At 39.6% G+C, this 18,360-nt stretch overlaps 1 protein-coding gene across 5 annotated transcripts in view; it reads right to left on the bottom strand.

Annotated features, from left to right (window-relative positions):
• The window catches only part of EML6 (EMAP like 6), a 377,195-nt gene that overhangs the window by 160,796 nt on the left and 198,039 nt on the right, over positions 1-18,360 (bottom strand). For all 5 annotated transcript variants that reach the window (XM_082641845.1, XM_082641844.1, XM_082641847.1 and 2 more), the window contains 2 exons: positions 13,605-13,673; positions 5,711-5,896 (listed from right to left, as the gene is read on the bottom strand). In XM_082641845.1, coding sequence (XP_082497971.1) covers positions 5,711-5,896; positions 13,605-13,673 — 255 coding nt within the window. The remainder of the gene's footprint in view (positions 1-5,710; positions 5,897-13,604; positions 13,674-18,360) is intronic.

Raw genomic sequence — 18,360 nt, 5'->3', positions numbered from 1 at the left:
TTTCATTGCAGTGGTAAATGGGAGTGTTTCAATTTGTCTTTCAGATTTTTCATCTTAGTGTATAGGAATGCAAGAGATTTCTCTGCATTAATTTTCTATCCTGCCACTTGACCAAGTTCATTGATTAGCTCTAGTAGTTTTCTGGTAGCATCTTTTGGATTCCCTATGTATAGTATCATGTCATCTGCAAATAGTGACAGTTTTACTTCTTTTCTGATTTGGGTTCCTTTTCTTTCTTTTTCTTCTCTGACTGCATTGGCTAAATCTTCCAAAAGTATGTTTTATAATAGTGGTGAGAGTGGGCAACCTTGTCTTTTTCCTGATCTTAGTGGAAATGGTTTCAGTTTTTCACCATTGAGAACGATGTTGGCTGTGGGTTTGTCATATATGGCCTTTATTATATTGAGGTAAGTTTCCTCTGTGCACACTGTCTGGAGAGTTTTTATCATAAATGGGTGTTGAATTTTGTTGAAAGCTTTTTCTGCATCTATAGAGATGATCATATGGTTTTTCTCCTTCAATTTGTTAATATGGTGCATCACATTGATGGATTTGCGTATGTTGAAGAATCCTTGCATTCCTGGGATAAAACCCACTTGATCATGGTGTATGATCCTTTTAATGTGCTATTGGATTCTGTTTGCTAGTATTTTGCTGAGGATTTTTGCATGTATGTTCATCAGTGATACTGACAGCCTGCATTTTAACAAGATCTCCAGGAGATTCGTAGGCACATTAACATTTAAGAAATGCTAGTTGCAGCTTCACTCAATGACCAGCAAGCTACAGTGCTGGACACCCTATGCCAAACAACTAGCAAGACAGGAACACAACCCCACCCATTAGCAGAGAGGCGGCGTAAAATCATAATAGGTCCATAGACAACCGAAAACACACCACCAGACGTGGACCTACCCACCAGAAAGACAAGATCCAGCCTCATCCACCAGAACACAGGCACTAGTCCCCTCCACCAGGAAGCCTACACAACCCACTGAACCAACCTTACCCACTGGGGGCAGAAATCAAAAACAACGGGAACTACGAACCTGCAGCCTGCATAAAGGAGACCCCAAACACAGTAAGATAAGCAAAATGAGAAGACAAAAACACAGAGCAGATAAAGGAGCAAGATTAAAAACCCACCAGACCTAACAAATGAATAGGAAATAGGCAGTCTACCTGAAAAAGAATTCAGAATAATGATAGTAAAGATAATCCAAAATCTTGGAAATAGAAGAGAGAAAATGCAAGAAACAGTTAACAAGAACCTAGAAGAATTAAAGATGAAACAAGCAACGATGAACAACACAATAAATGAAATTAAAAATACTCTAGATGGGATCAATAGCAGAATAACTGAGGCAGAAGAACGGATAAGTGACCTGGAAGATAAAATAGTGGAAATAACTACTGCAGAGCAGAATAAAGAAAAAAGAATGAAAAGAACTGAGGATAGTCTCAAAGACCTCTGGGACAACATTAAACACACCAACATTCAAATTATAGGGGTTCTAGAAGAAGAAGAGAAAAAGAAAGGGACTGAGAAAATGTTTGAAGAGATTATAGTTGAAAACTTCCCTAATATGGGAAAGGAAATAGTTAATCAAGTCCAGGAAGCACAGAGAGTCCCATAAAAGATAAATCCAAGGAGAAACATACAAAGACACATATTAATCAAACTGTCAAACATTAAATACAAAGAAAACGTATTAAAAGCAGCAAGGGAAAAACAACAAATAACACACAAGGGAATCCCCATCAGGTTAACAGCTGATCTGCAAGCCAGAAAGGACTGGCAGGACATATTTAAAGTGATGAAGGAGAAAAACCTACAACCAAGATTACTCTACCCAGCAAGGATCTCATTCAGATTTGATGGAGAAATTAAAACCTTTACAGACAAGCAAAAGCTGAGAGAGTTCAGCACCACCAAACCAGCTTTACAACAAATGCTAAAGGAATTTCTCTAGGCAAGAAACACAAGAGAAGGAAAAGACCTACAATAATGAACCCAAAACAATTAAGAAAATGGGAATAGGAACATACATATCAATAATTACCTTAAATGTAAATGGATTAAATGCTCCCACCAAAAGACACAGACTGGCTGAATGGATACAAAAACAAGACCCATATATATGCTGTCTACAAGAGACCCACTTCGACCTAGAGACACATACAGACTGAAAGTAAGGGGATGGAAAAAGACATTCCATGCAAATGGAAACCAAAAGAAAGCTAGAGTAGGAATTCTCATATCAGACAAAATAGATTTTAAAATAAAAACTGTTAGATGAGAGAAGGAAGGACACAACATAATGATCAAGGGATCGATCCAAGAAGAAGATATAACAGTTGTAAATATTTATCCCAACATATGAGCACCTCAATAAATAAGGCAAATACTAACAGCCATAAAAGGGGAATAAATAAGGAAACACAAGCTTTAAGTGATACATTAAACAAGATGGACTTAATTGATATTTATAGGATATTCCATCCAAAAAGAACAGAATACACATTTTTCTCAAGTGCTCATGGAACATTCTCCAGGATAGATCATATCTTGGGTAACAAATCAAGCCTTGGTAAATTTAAGAAAATTGAAATTGTATCAAGTACCTTTTCCAACCACAATGTTATGAGACTAGATTTCAATTACAGGAGAAGATCTGTAAAAAATACAAACACTTGGAGGCTAAACAGTACACTACTTAATAATGAAGTGATCACTGAAGAAATCAAAGAGGAAATCAAAAAATACCTAGAAACAAATGACAATGGAGACACTACGACCCAACACCTATGGGATGCAGCAAAAGCAGTTCTAAGAGGGAAGTTTATAGCAATACAACCCTACCTTAAGAAACAGGAAACATTTCGAATAAACAACCTAACTTTGCACCTGAAGCAATTAGAGAAAGAAGAACAAAAAACCCTCAAAGTTAGCAGAAGCAAAGAAATCATAAAGATCAGATCAGAAATAAATGAAAAAGAAATGAAGGAAACAATAGCAAAGATCAATAAAACTAAAAGCTGGTTCTTTGAGAAGATAAACAAAATTGATAAACCATTAGCCAGACTCATCAAGAAAAAAAGGGAGAAGACTTAAATCAATAGAATTAGAAATGAAAACGAAGTAACAACTGACACTGCAGAAATACAAAAGCATGAGAGACTACTACAAGCAACTCTATGCCAATAAAATGGACAACCTGGAAGAAATGGACAAATTCTTAGAAATGCACAACCTGCTAAGACTGAATCAGGAAGAAATAGAAAATATGAACAGACCAATCACAAGCACTGAAAGTGAAACTGTGATTAAAAATCTTCCACTCCCTAACACCATACACAAAAATAAGCTCAAAATGGATTAAAGACCTAAATGTAAGGCCAGAAACTATCAAACTCTTAGAGGAAAACATAGGCAGAACACTCTATGACATAAATCACAGCAAGATCCTTTTGGACCCACCTCCTAGAGAAATGGAAATAAAAACAAAAATAAACAAATGGGACCTAATGAAACTTCAAAGCTTTTGCACAGCAAAGGAAACCATAAACAAGACCAAAAGACAACCCTCAGAATGGGAGAAAATATTTGCAAATGAAGCAACTGACAAAGGATTAATCTCCAAAATTTACAAGCAGCTCATGCAGCTCAATAACTAAAAAACAAACAACCCAATCCAAAAATGGGCAGAAGACCTAAATAGACATTTTTCCAAAGAAGAGATACAGACTGCCAACAAACACATGAAAGAATGCTCAACATCATTAATCATTAGAGAAATGCAAATCAAAACTACAATGAGATATCATCTCACACCAGTCAGAATGGCCATCATCAAAAAATCTAGAAACAATAAATGCTGGAGAGGGTGTAGAGAAAAGGGAACACTCTTGCACTGCTGGTGGGAATGTGAACTGGTACAGCCACTATGGAGAACAGTATGGTGGAGGTTCCTTAAGAAACTACAAATAGAACTACCATATGACCCAGCAATCCCACTACTGGGCATATACCCTGAGAAAACCATAATTCAAGAAGTGTCATGTACCAATATGTTCATTGCAGCTCTATTTACAACAGCCAGGACATGGAAGCAACCTAAGTGTCCATCAACAGATGAATGGATAAAGAAGATGTGGCATATATATATAATGGAATATTACTCAGCCATATAAAGAAACGAAATTGAGTTATTTGTAGTGAGGTGGACGGACCTAGAGTCTATCATACAGAGTGAAGTAAGTCAGAAAGAGAAAGACAAATACCGTATGCTAACACATATATATAGAATCTAAGAAAAAAATGTCATGAAGAACCTAGGGGTAAGACAGGAATAAAGACACAGACCTATTAGAGAATGGACTTGAGGATATGGGGAGGGGGAAGGGTAAGCTGTGACAAAGTGAGAGAGTGGCATGGACATATATACACTACCAAACGTAAAATAGATAGCTAGTGGGAAGCATCCGCATAGCACAGGGAGATCAGCTCGGTGCTTTGTGACCACCTAGAGAGGTGGGATAGGTAGGGTGGGAGGGAGGGAGATGCAAGAGGGAAGAGATATGGGAACATATGTATATGTATAACTGATTCATTTTGTTGTAAAGCAGAAACTAACACACCATTGTAAAGCAATTATATTCCAATAAAGAATTAAAAAAAAAAGACATATGCACCTTAATGTTCATTGCAGCACTATTTACAATAGCCAGGTCATGGAAGCAACCTAAGTGCCCATCGACAGACAAATGGATAAAGAAGATGTGGTACATATATACAATGCAATATTACTCCGCCATAAAAAGGAACAAAATTGGGTCATTTGTAGAGACATGGATGGACCTAGAGACTGTCATACAGAGTGAAGTAAGTCAGAAAGAGAAAAACAAATATTGTATATTAACGCATATATGTGGAATCTAGAAAAATGGTACAGATGAACCTGTTTGCAAGGCAGAAAGAGAGACACAGGTATAGAGAACAAATGTATGGACACCAAGGGGGGAAAGCGGGCGGGAGAGGGGGTTGTTGTTGGTGGTGTGATGAATTGGGAGATTGGGATTGACATATATACACTAATATGTATAAAATAGATAACCAATAAGAACCTGCTGTATAAAAATAAATAAATAAAATTAAATTAAAAAAAAAAAAGAAATGCTGGTCGCGGGCTTCCCTGGTGGCGCAGTGGTTGACAGTCCGCCTACCGATACAGGGGACACGTGTTCACACCCCAGTCCGGGAAGATCCTACATGCCACGGAGCGGCTGGGCCCGTGAGCCATGGCCACTGAGCCTGCGCGTCTGGAGCCTGTGCTCCACAACGGGAGAGGCCACAACAGTGAGAGGCCTGCATACTGCAAAAAAAAAAACAAAAACAAAAACAAAGAAATGCTGGTCTAGAAGATGAAACTGACCATGAAATACTTCTAGGTTCTGTCAAGCTGCTGCTGCTGAATTACAACACTAATCAGTCAGTCCATAATTGAGACGAAAGCTAATTAAGTTATTAAGCTTTTGAAATATTAATTTCTTCCAGGTGAACAAAAATAATTAGGGAAATCGTTCATGAATATTTAGTGAGTGTTCAGCAGAAGTGGCTGATCCTAAAGTAACAGGGAAAAAATACAGAGATTTGTGACTTTAACTTATTTAATAAGTCATTCCCAAATTTCTATACGGGAATACTTACACTATGTGCTCCTTGAATCGTGCGGACTAAATTGAGCCCTTTCCAGACATAGATGTCGCCATTTAAAGCACCAGAGTAGGTGATGTCTTCTTTGGCACATGCAAGGCAAAGGATGGTCTGAAGATCCCCTGTTTTGCCAAATATCCCTCTTTTTGCAGTCAGGGCATTTCCACAGAGTGTCCAAAACTAGAAAATAAGTGATAAAATAGATCAAAAAAAAAAAAGAGTATTCTGATGCATCTCATTATTGGTATTTATTTGCTAATGTTTCAATACATTTTACATAATTTGCTATAGGTGCACTAGATACACATAATTTAACTTATTTTGTTATAATGGCAGAGAACTGCAAAACATTTTAGCCAACTACTAGCAGTAAAAAAACTTATAACAATATTTTTTAAACTTACAAAGTTCCAACATTCCAAAACTTTGCTAAATGTTTAATGTTCATTTTTTTGTTTAATTTCTTGTCATGTTATAGCACTAGTATAGGTTCACAGTAGAGAAGTTTAGAAACAGAGAAGAGTGAAAAGAGGAAAACTGGAATTATTCACAACCTCCTGTTAACATGTTGATATATCTTCTAGGTATTTTTGTTGCATATATATATGCATTTAGAAATAATTTCTAGGGCTTCCCTGGTGGCACAGTGGTTGAGAGTCCACCTGCCGATGCAGGGGACATGGGTTTGTGCCCTGGTCCGGGAAGATCCCACATGCCGCGGAGCGGCTGGGCCCGTGAGCCATGGCCGCTGAGCTCGCGCGTCCGGAGCCTGTGCTCCGCAACGGGAGAGGCCACAACAGTGAGAGGCCCGCGTACCACAAAAAAAATAAAAATAAAAATAAAATAATAGAAATAATTTCTAACTAAAAATTACATATTCACTGTAGAAACATTACTCAGAAATGTTTCTAAATATAAGTTATATTTCATATAGCCAAATAATTGACTAGGCTTTTCAGTCTTAGTTGCATAATTTATCATGAGGGAGACCATAAGCATAAAGGTTGAGCTGCTTTATAGACAGCAGCAGGGAGACTCCCACGGTTATGTAGAAATTAAGTATTTCACTCTGACATATTTTTTTTCAGTATGTGAACTGGTATAATTTTACTGCCATGTACGTAGCCTCTCACAATTTATAAAGGCTCTTTACATGTGTTTAGTTACTTGATCTTCATAATACCCTTACGAATAGGCTAAGGCAGATATTATTATTACACCCATTTGGAAGGGAGAGAAAGAAGGCGTAAGTGACTTGCCAAAGGTTCACCAGGGGTTATACATGAGAAAGTATTGAAATATTTGCCTTGAGAACTTTAAATCCAATGAAGAAGATACATATAAGACAAAAAAGATCATTTTAAGGCAACATATTCAGACTGCATACAAGTGGTAAGGAAATTCGAAGATAGAGAACCATGTTGAATTAACTGGAATGAGCCACAATAGGATTTGGATCAATGGTAAGGAAGAAATTGCATTGTGGTTTAGGAGAGCAGCGTTAGGTGAATCCAAGTGACAGGAAATGTGTGAGGAAAAATTAGTGACAACCCTAATATTCTGTGCTTGCAGGAGAGGAAAAATGACGGTCCTCTCAGAGTGGCTGGGTATTCAAGGAAGCAGTTCTAGATGGGTGCACCCCTCAGCAGGACCAGGACTCAGGCAGCTGTGGAGGTGGTGGCCCTTGGGGAGAATGAGAAAAAGATGTGCCATCATTTGAGACTATACAAGATTCTTCTCTCATTAAGTATCAACTCTGGTGGTTTGCTTCTTTGGCTATTACTGTTTTTACAAAAAGGCACTAAAGTATACATCAAAAGAATAAGACCAATCTGGGGAAAGATAGTTAGGTATATGCTTTGGGAAAACACTTAAGTATTAACTTTGAACCTGAACAAACTATGAGACATAAACAACTACTGGTTGTACCTACATGTCAAAGAACTTGCTGTTACATGGTGATACTTAAGGCAGACATTTATCCTTCTATATCTCCCCATGCATGAAAATTAAAGGAAGTGTAACAATTTGGTAATTATTATCCCTTTAACTTGGGATGTGTACTTTAGACTGAGTTGTTGAAATATTTCTAGATGGACAACCACAAAAAAGAGAGACTTATCCCTACACAAAGATTTTTCTGATGAAATCACCCAGTCAAATGGCATAATGTCAACATGAAACATTCCAGATAATCAGATGATTCTCTAAAAAGGCATATATAGCTGTAATGACAGGATAGGCATGAGATTTTCTGCAGAAAATGGCAAATCTGAGACATTATCTCTTCTTGAAAAGCACTTCATGTTTGGAAAACAGTGACAGATTTAGCAACACAGCATTAACTCCACATCAAATGAAAAGACATTGTTTATCTTCTCCAATCTCCATTCACAGATTGTAATGCAAATTCTGTTAGAATTGGCAGGTACTTGGGAGCTCATCTGGCCCTAAGTAATCCCTGAGGTCCCTTCTATCTGTGACTAGAGAATGGAGAAAGAACAATAACAGTCAACAAACCTGGTAGGCTCATTTCCTGTAAAACCAACCAAGCAGAAAATGCTCAACTGCTACTGTTTTTCAAGCATTCATTTCAGATAATCATAATTTGCCTGTTTGCCGAACACTGGGGATTGCAAAATGAGAAAGGATTTTACCCTAGCTACAAAAATTTCACATAAAAATATTTTCTTGGGGGCTTCCCTGGTGACGCCATGGTTCAGAGTCCGCCTGCCGATGCAGGGGACAAGGGTTCATGCCCCGGTCCGGGAAGATCCCACATGCCGCGGAGCGGCTGGACCCGTGAGCCATGGCCGCTGAGCCCGTGCGTCCGGAGCCTGTGCTCCGCAACAGGAGAGGCCACAACAGTGGGAGGCCCGTGTATTGCAAAAAAAAGAAAAAAAAAAATTCTTGGAGTGCATCAGAGATTCTGCATTCACCTTGTGACTAGAATGATTCGTTTGATGTTAGGCAGCTTTGGAGAAAAAAGGTGGGGGTACTGGAATTGGATGTAGCAAATACAGATAGTGAAAATAATTTGTTAAAGCCTGCTGAAATTTTTTGTGGATTTCCTTCTAAACAAAATTAATAAAGAATAAAGAAGGACATAATTAATAAAGAATCTGCATTTGCAGATTCTTCCATTTGAGGTAAAAATGCTTGTTTTTGCTTAGAAAAAATGCCTAGGTCTGCCGAAACACAATTAACAAATTTAACAGGACAAACAGCTCTTAGTGTTTTCAAATGAGGTTCCAGGGTTTTATCTGTCTGTGCTTTTAGAATCAACTCATTAAAAGTTAACCAAAGATGGAAAGAAACAGGGAAACTGGACGAATCTATCAATTAAAGCAGTTAATCTATTATCTTTGATAATCTGGTTTGGGGGTGGGGACTTAAGCCAAGATAGATCATTAAAGAAATAATTGCTAAGAGAAAAGAGCTTGTCAAAGGGAGCCAGAAATGGAGTTTAAATCTTATCTGTGCCACTATTTTTGTAGTCCTAGGAAATGGGGAAGGAAATTAATATTATTGTGCCCCTACTGGTTCCATACACTGTTTTTTTTTTTGTTTTTTTTTTGCTCCGGATGCGCAGGCCCAGCGGCCATGGCTCACGGGCCCAGCCGCTCCGCGGCATATGGGATACTCCCAGACCGGGGCACGAACCCGTATCCCCTGCATCGGCAGGCGGACTCTCAACCACTGCGCCACCAGGGAGGCCCTCCATACACTGTTTAATGTAACTCTTAAATTCAGGAGGTAGCTATCCCCACCCCCTTTTTATCCTGTCTTTTTTGTTTTTGTTTTTTTGGGAAAGAAAGAAATTCAGTCTCAGAGATAAAATAGCTTTCCCAGAATCAAGTAGAGGGAGACAGAACCAGGATTCAAAGTCAAACAACCTCCTAGGTCTTGGCTTCCTCACTGTGGAATATGCAAGTTGGCTGAAGGCTCCCTGGTCACGGTCCCAGACTTCCAGAGAGCCACCGTGGAATAATAGAATCTGGCTCATCTTGAGCTCATGTATTTCTTTGATTGTGGCTGAAAGAACAACTCAGTGCCTCTTCCATATGTTATGATCAGAAACTCATGTTAGCAGATATATTTCCTTGGTTAATTAAAAACTGTTAAGGGAATTAAGATGTAATGGCTACCATGTATTTCAGGGCCAAAATTTTTCAAAATATTTGTTCCCTTGGAAAGAAAATTAAGATGTTATTGGTAATGAAAAAGTTGATAATCTGTGAACACGTTAATGGGTCAAGGACCCTTCTGCTCTCCAGACCTATGGATTCGATGGGTGCCCAGTCCCTGCCTATTAACTCCTGACTAAAGGGCAACCCCTCCCCTGGGTTCTGCTGCCTTCCAAGCTCACCCTACCAAACTCACCTATCCATTAAGGCTCAGCTCAAACAGCATCCCTTCCTGAAACACTTAACATTCCTCTAACCAGTTGGGATCTCTCTGTTATCCCTAGAGAATTTTGATTTTGCCTCTCTTACAGAATGTTCTATTTCAATGTTTTAATTGCTCAGTTTTAAGCAAATTGAAAATCCGGTCAGTTTTTATTCTATCACATGTTACAAACTCAACTAATGTTTATCAAATTTAATGAGTTTTCTAGTCTTTCAGTTGGATTGTATAAATTATGAGGAAGGATCGTCCAACTACTGTTGAAGCAAAAAGTGCCTTCATTTCAGCAAACATAGTCTCAGGTTAAAATCAGCTCTCTGCATAAGGATTATAAAATGTTTATGAAGCCCTAAGGACATGTGACACCTGTGAAGAGTAGAACCTATAGATTTATCTTTTTGTCCCCTGTTTTTCCATTACTTTTTTCTTATTTTGGAAGAAATGCATGTTATTGTAAAATAATTTTAAAATAAAGGGAAAATTTAAAAACTATCAACTCACTACCCAAGATAACTGTTTAATGTTTTGGAAGAGCCTTCCAATTTACTTCCTACACAAAAATATACTTTTAAAGTAAAAAAATCAAAGCCACAAATTTATCCCACCTAGAAGTAGACTGTAAATAGATCTTAAATATGTCCAATATTAAATAATCCTCTAAAACATGACTTACGATTGCACAGTATTTCTTCATCTGGATATACCATATTTTATTTAACCACCTGAGGGCAGTTAGGGGGTTTCAGGTCGTCTTTTGTTTGGCTTTATTTGCTATTGATAAGTTACTCAGCAATGAACCAGTGCTTGGTTCATACTCCTAAGAATTTCCTTGGGATAAATTATAAGATATGAAATTACTGGCTGTGCTTACTTTGGCAGCGCATATACTAAAATTGGGATGAAATTATTGTTTCAAAGGGTATCAACATTTCTAAGGTAATTGACAGGTATTGCCAAATTTCTAGACTGAAAGACTATACTCATTTACCCTTCCACCAGCAAGGTTTGAGAGTGTTCATTCCCCAAATCTTTCCCAATACTGGATACATTTTAATCATCATTTTGATATATTAAAAACATTGTTATTTTAAAATATCTATTCCTTAATTATTAATGAGAGTTAGCATTTTCATGTGTGTATTAGCAGACAATCGACAATAATAAAAATATTGTGGATGTTCTTTGTCCATTCTATAGATTTGCTAGAATTCTTTATATTTCAAGAACAAGCCATTCTATGCTTGTTGCCTATACTTTGCTAGTTTGTGGTCTGCCTCTTTTGTTTCTTGGGGGTAGTGGGAAGGTAAACAGAATATTTTAATATTTATATAGTTGAATCTATAGTATTATCCTTTGATGGAAGAAATTTTCACCTATTAGGGTGTGGGGAAGCCATTCTGGCTTATACGTGATTTGGCCTGAATTTTATGTGAACTAGAACAGCCTGACTTATGGCCTGTCAAACATACATTGTACATTTGCTTTAACCATTAAAGAAAAGAATGCATTATCCAGAAGTAAAGAATGTCCTCTTTGAACATAGGAGTAAAAGCCTACCCTTCCATGATGCCCATGTTAGTACTCCTTCGAAGACAAAGTTCCCTTCCCAGAGGTCAAGGTCATGCTGACTCTCTGTGTATGTGCTAATTTGAAACTACACATCTCTGTTGAAAGCTTGAAGGAATGTACCCTGTCATGTTTGATGTATGTATGTTCTTTGTTCAGAGAAAATATAAAACTGTGTTGAAAACCATGTTTCTCCAGAGTGCTTTCTTCCTTGGTGGAGACTGCACTCCTGGGCTAGTCCTCAGCTTGGCTGAAATAAAACTCCCTTCTATTCCTTACTGTACACTGTTTTTTGGTTATTTGCGTCAAACACCTTTATGGTTTCTTTATTTGCTTTTACATTTAGAAACACCTTTCTCCAACTTGAGAGAAATTAAATATTTACATATATATTCTTCTATTTTATAGTTTTTTTTAACATTTAACTCTTTAATTCATAAATAATTTATTTTAGTATATGCTATAAAGTAATGACATACAACTAGAATAATAAATTTTTCTAGTGCCCACTTGTCAGACGTACTATTATTATATTCTAAATTGTCATACATATTAAGGTCTATTTCTCAGCTCAGTTTCTTTTTTGTTGGTGTTTATTTATTCTTACCCCAGTCTTGTACCATTTTAATTTTTGAAACTTCATACTATGCTTTAGTAAATAGTAGTGCATTTTCCTTTTCATTATTCTTTTTTGTGCCAAAGTTCTTGGTTCTCTTTCATTCTCATAGATTAACTTAGAATAACTTAAAGGGAGATGCTGTCAGATAACAATAAAGCTTAGAAAGACTTTAATTGAACTTGTATTAAATATAAATTAACTTGGAGATAAATAATGCATTTGTCATTTTTACACTTCATGTCCGGAATCAAAGTTGTCTCTCTCCATTTGCCCAAGTCTTCTTTTACATTCCTCTATAAAGTTTTATAATAGTTTTTAAATTAGGTCTTGCATATTTCTTGTTATGTTTATTTCTGAGCATTTTATCATGTGTCCCTTTCTAACCATTAAGTAGGAATAATGGGAAGGATCATGAAAAACTAGACTAAAAGAAGAACAAAAGAACTGGGAAACAGAAGGAGTTGGTTGGAGGAGTAACACAGACATTTCCTCTGTTCACACAGAAATGCACCATTTTTGTAGCAGCAGAGATCCACACACGCTCTGTTCAAGCAAGTAACCCTTACACTCTTTTCTTTATGGACTTTAACTTGTATTATCTTCAAACCTATAGACAGAAGATCCTGGGCCGTATCCCAGTGTCCAGGAGGAATTTTTGCTATGTCAGAGGAAAGGATGTCTATGGTGTTAATTTTGCTACCTGTGTAACAAAATGGAGAGGAGCAAATAGACAGAGGCAGGTCCTGCTCCACTAGTAGTATTCCAGGCTGTGTAGTCTACAGGAAGGTAGGCATTTAAAAGCCAATGGCCCAGGTAGGTTTGTACTCTGTATCCCTCCCTTCTAGGTCCAACACAACATGGCATCTTTCTTCTAAAAGAACATATCAACATATCAAAAAGTTTTGACATATCAAAAAGTTTCGACATGCAATATGTATAAACATTCATAATGAAAAAACTTAATTCACAAAATTAAAATCAGAACTGTTTTAAAACATGCAATCCTAAAAGTATTATGAGTCTTCTGTCTTCTGTATAGTATTTAATTAACATAAAGTTTCCTTTTCAGCTGCCTGCTGAGCACTTCACTTGATTGTTGTTATACTGCATTTCTAAAAGGGAGGCCCATCAGCTGATGTTAGTGTGCTCTGGGATCACAGATGCAGGTAAGAAGCCTCCAAATTTAAGGGGAAAAAAGGTAAAGTCAAGCAGTTTCTCAACACCAAATTATATATATAAACATCTGGAATTATTTTCATACAAGGTACCAAAATTTCTTTATAATAACTACTTTACCTTTATATGTTTCACTCCACAGCTAACCACTCTGTTTGGCTGATATGGATCCCAGGAAATATCAAAAATCTGTTTAAAAAGATAAAAAGTTGCTCTGTTGATCATTCATGTGTTTTTGCCTTCTTTCAGGTACTGTCCAATTGCCAAGACTCTATCTTAACATTCAGAGCACAATGTTACCTACTCAAATGGAGTATTTGGCTATGGAGATGAGTCAGGAACTGCTAAAACACATTTTAGCACCTTGTATCTACTTACCTTAGTCCTGAATGAATAAGTAATAATTAACCACAATCATTGAGAACTGGTATCACATTTTTAACTTTGTCCATCCAAGGAAAATAAACTGTGATGATTTAGGATAGCTTTTTGATCAAATTTTTGGTGGCTCTCCACAATGCTAATAACACACTTTTGAGATACCTTTACAATGAAAACAAAGAGAATGGCAATTGTTTAAAGTGCATATTCCCCTAGCCCATGTCAGAGATTCTGATTTAGTGGATCAGAAATTAGGTCCAGGCACATGCATTTTAAAACACAGCCCAGGAGACTCTGATGCAGGTGGTCCATGGACCACATTCTGTGAAGCTCTAATAGAAAGAAGGACCAATTGTAGGGGCAGAGACTAGACTAGAGAAAGAGGCTGCTAACTTCTCATCAAGTAGGAAGCTATTGCTCCAATCATCAGACAAAGAAGGAGGACCTTTGATTAGGTAGAAAGGAATAATTAATGACCACAGAAACAGCGCTGAAGAAAGAACACTTGGTCTAAGGACCAAGTATGAATAAGGTCCAAGTACCCATTTTATCTATGCGAGCTCAGGCAAGTCTTAGCATCTCTAACCTTAACCTCATCATCTCGAAAATGAATGAATGACACCATCTCAGTTCTGTTGTGAGGTCAATTAAGATAATATATGGACGATCATTTTGCAGACTACAAAGCACTGATTATACAAATTAGTGCTAGGGGCTAAGTATTTTAGCAACTAAAATAATCTTGAAAATAATCATTTGCCCATAAGCAACCAATAATAATTCACACTGTCCTCAACAATAAAGAGTAAAACTGTGTGATACAAATTATGGAGTCTGGGAGAACAGTGTTCTAAAAGCAGTATTTCATTAAAACATTCTAGGCTCTTAAAATTACAGAGTTCTCACTAGATAGCATTGTACTTTTTACAATCTACTCCTAACTGGAAAGTGTATAGTTCATCAGCAAAACAACAGGAAATTCATGTACTGATCCAGTCCAATTCAACCACTTTGTAAGATAAGATATAATGGGATCACAGAACAGCAGAAACAGTAATATCCAAAATGCAAGGTATGAGCAGGAGACAAGATGGTAGAGTAGAAGGACTTGAGCTCACCTCCTCTCATGAAAACACCAAAATCACAACTAACTGCTGAACAACCACCTACAAAAAAGACTTGAACCTACCAAAAAAGATATTCCACACCCAAAGACAAAAAAGAAGCCACAACAAGACAGTAGCAGGGGCACGTTCATGATACAATCAAGTGCCATACCCACTGGATGGGAGACCAAAAGTTGGAAAATAATTATATCACAGAGGTTCTCCCACAGGAGTGAGATCTGAGCCCATGTCAGGCTCTCCAGCCTGGGGGTCTGGCATTGGGAGGAGGAGCCCCCAGAGCATTTGCTTTGAAGGCCAGTGGGACTTGAGTGCAGGAGCTCCACACAACTGGGGGAAACAGAGACTCCACTCTTAGAGGGTGCAGACAAGGTTTCATATGCACTGGGACCCAGGGCAAAGCAGTGACTCCATAGGATCCTGGGCCAGACCTACCTGCAGGTTTTGGAGGGTCTCCTGGGGAGGCAGTGGTTGGCTATGGCTCACTGTGGGGGCAAGGACACTGGTAGCAGAGGCCCCAGGGAATATTTATTGGTGTGAGCTCTCCCAGATGTTGCCATTTTGGCACCGAGATCTGGCCCTACCAAACAGCTTGCAGGCTCCAGTGCTGGGATGCCTCAGGCCAAACAACCAGTGGTGGGGGTAGGGGGGAAACACAGCCCCGCCCATCAGCAGACAGGCTGCCTAAAGTTGTCCTGAGCCAACAGTTGTCTATGAATTCACCCCTTGACACGGCCCTGCACATCAGAGGAATAAGACGCAGCTCCACCCACCAGTGGGCAGGCACTAATCCCTCCTACAAAAAAGCTTCCACAAGCCCCTGGACCAACCTCACCCACCAATGGGCAGACACCAGAAGCAAGAATTACAATCCTGCAGCCTGAGGAACAGAGACCACAAACACAGAAAGTTAGACAAAATGAGATGGCAGAGAAATATATTCCAGATGAAGGAACAAGATAAAACCCAAGAAGAACAACTAAGTGAAGTAGAGGTGGTCAATCTACCTGAAAAAGAAGTCAATTTACCTGAAAAAGGAGGGCATGGCATGATATATTTAAAGTGATGAAAGGCAAGAACCTAGAGCCTACAAGAATACTCTACCCAGCAAGGCTCTCATTCAGATTCAGTGGATAAATCAAAAGCTTTACAAACAAGCAAAGACTAAGAGAATTCAGCACCACCAAACCAGCTTTACAACAAATGCTAAAGGAAATTCTCTAGCCAGAAAAGAAAAGGTCACAACTACAAACAAAACAATTACGAATGGGAAAGCTCACCAGTAAAGGCAAGCAAACGTACAGTAAATGTAGGAAATCATCCACACACAAATATGATATCAAAACCAGCAATCATGAGGAGAGTAAAAATGCAGGATATTGGAAATGCATTTGAAATTAAGAGACCAGCAACTTAAAACAATCTTGTATATATATAGACTGCTATATCAAAACCTCATGGGAGGGCCAGAACGGAGCCCATGTTTCCACAGAGCTGGAACTCCCAGCTCGGGGTCTCTTCCCTCCGCCGTCACAGAAGTGCCCTGGAGCCCGAGGGGAGGGCGGCCTGACTGAGGCTGCCGGCTCTGGAGGGGTCCCGGCGGCCGAAGCCGCGACAGCCATGCAGACGGCAGGCCAGGTGTTTCAACAAGTAACTTAAAGACAAAATGGAAAAACAAGGAGGTTTGTGCCTGAGATCATGTTGATGTAAAACCAGGATGGCCACCTTGGGCCAGAATCATCATACCTAAATCCCCTCATTATGCTGCTACTGGCCTTATGACATTGATTTCATGGCTGAGTGATATTCCTTTGGGAAGATGGCGGAAGAGTAAGATGCGGAGATCACCTTCCTCCCCACAGATACACCAGAAATACATCTACACGTGGAACAACTCCTACAGAACACCTACTGAACGCTGGCAGAAGACGTCAGATCTCCCAAAAGGCAAGAAAGTCCCCACATACCTGGGTAGGGCAAAAGAAAAAAGAATAACCAGAGACAAAAGGATAGGGACGGGACCTGCACCACTGGGAGGGAGCCGTGAAGAAGGAAAGGTTTCCACACACTAGAAGCCCCTTCGCGGGCAGAGACTGCAGGTGGCAGAGTGGGGAAGCTTCAGGGCCACGGAGGAGAGCGCAGCAACAGGGGTGTGGAGGGCAAAGCGGAGAGATTCCCGCACAGAGGATCAGTGCCGACCAGCACTAACCAGCCAGAGAGGCTTGTCTGCTCACCCGCCGGGGCGGGCGGGGTTGGGAGCTGAGGCTCGGGCTTCCGTCGGAGTGCAGGGAGAGGACTGGGGTTGGCAGTGTGAACACAGCCTGAAGCGGTTAGTGCACCACGGCTAGCTGGGAGGGAGTCCGGGGAAAAGACTGGACCTGCCGAAGAGGCAAGAGACTTTTTCTTCCCTCTTTGTTTCCTGCTGCATGAGGAGAGGGGATTAAGAGCGCCGCTTAAAGGAGCTCCAGAGACGGGCGCAAGCCGCGGCTAACAGCGCGGACCCCAGAGATGGGCATGAGACGCTAAGGCTGCTCCTGCAGCCACCAAGAAGCCTGTGTGCGAGCACAGGTCACTCTCCACACCTCCCTTCCGGGGAGACTGTGCAGCCCGCCACTGCCAGGTTCCCGTGATCCAGGGACAACTTCCCCAGGAGAACGCACGGCGCGCCTCCAGCTGGTGCAACGTCACGCCGGCCTCTGCCGCTGCAGGCTCGCCCCGCATCCGCACCCCTCCCTCCCCTCGGCCTGAGTGAGCCAGAGTCCCTGAATCAGCGGCTCCTTTAACCCCATCCTGTCTCAGCGAAGAACAGACGCCCTCCGGCGACCTACACTCAGAGGCAGGGCCAAATCCAAAGCTGAGCCCCGGGAGCTGTGCGAACAAAGAAGAGAAAGGGAAATCTCTCCCAGCAGCCTCAGAAGCAGCAGATTAAAGCTCCACAATCAACTTGATGTACCCTGTATCTGTGGAATACCTGAATAGACAACCAATCATCCGAAATTGAGAAGGTGATCTTTGAGAGCAAGATTTATTATTTTTTCCCCTTTCCTCTTTTTGTGAGTGTGTATGTGCATGCTTCTGTGTGAGATTTTGTCTGTATAGCTGTGCTTTCACCATATGTCCTAGGGTTCTATCCGTCTGTTTTTTTGTTTCCTTCTTTTTATTTTTCTTAAAAAAATTTTTTTTTCTTAATAATTATTTTTTATTTTAATAACTTTATTTATATTACCTTTCTTTCCCTTTCTTTCTTTCTTTCTTTCTTTCTTTCTCTCTCTCTCCCTCCCTCTCTCTCTCTCTTTCTTTCTCTGTCTTTCTCTCCCTTTTATTCTGAGCTGTGTGGATGAAAGGCTCTTGGTGCGGCAGCCAGCAGTCAG

The sequence above is a fragment of the Mesoplodon mirus genome (assembly GCF_964341445.2).
Source record: "Mesoplodon mirus genome assembly, chromosome: 14".
NCBI lineage: Eukaryota > Metazoa > Chordata > Mammalia > Artiodactyla > Ziphiidae > Mesoplodon > Mesoplodon mirus.
This window is presented reverse-complemented; position numbering and strand designations above follow the sequence as displayed.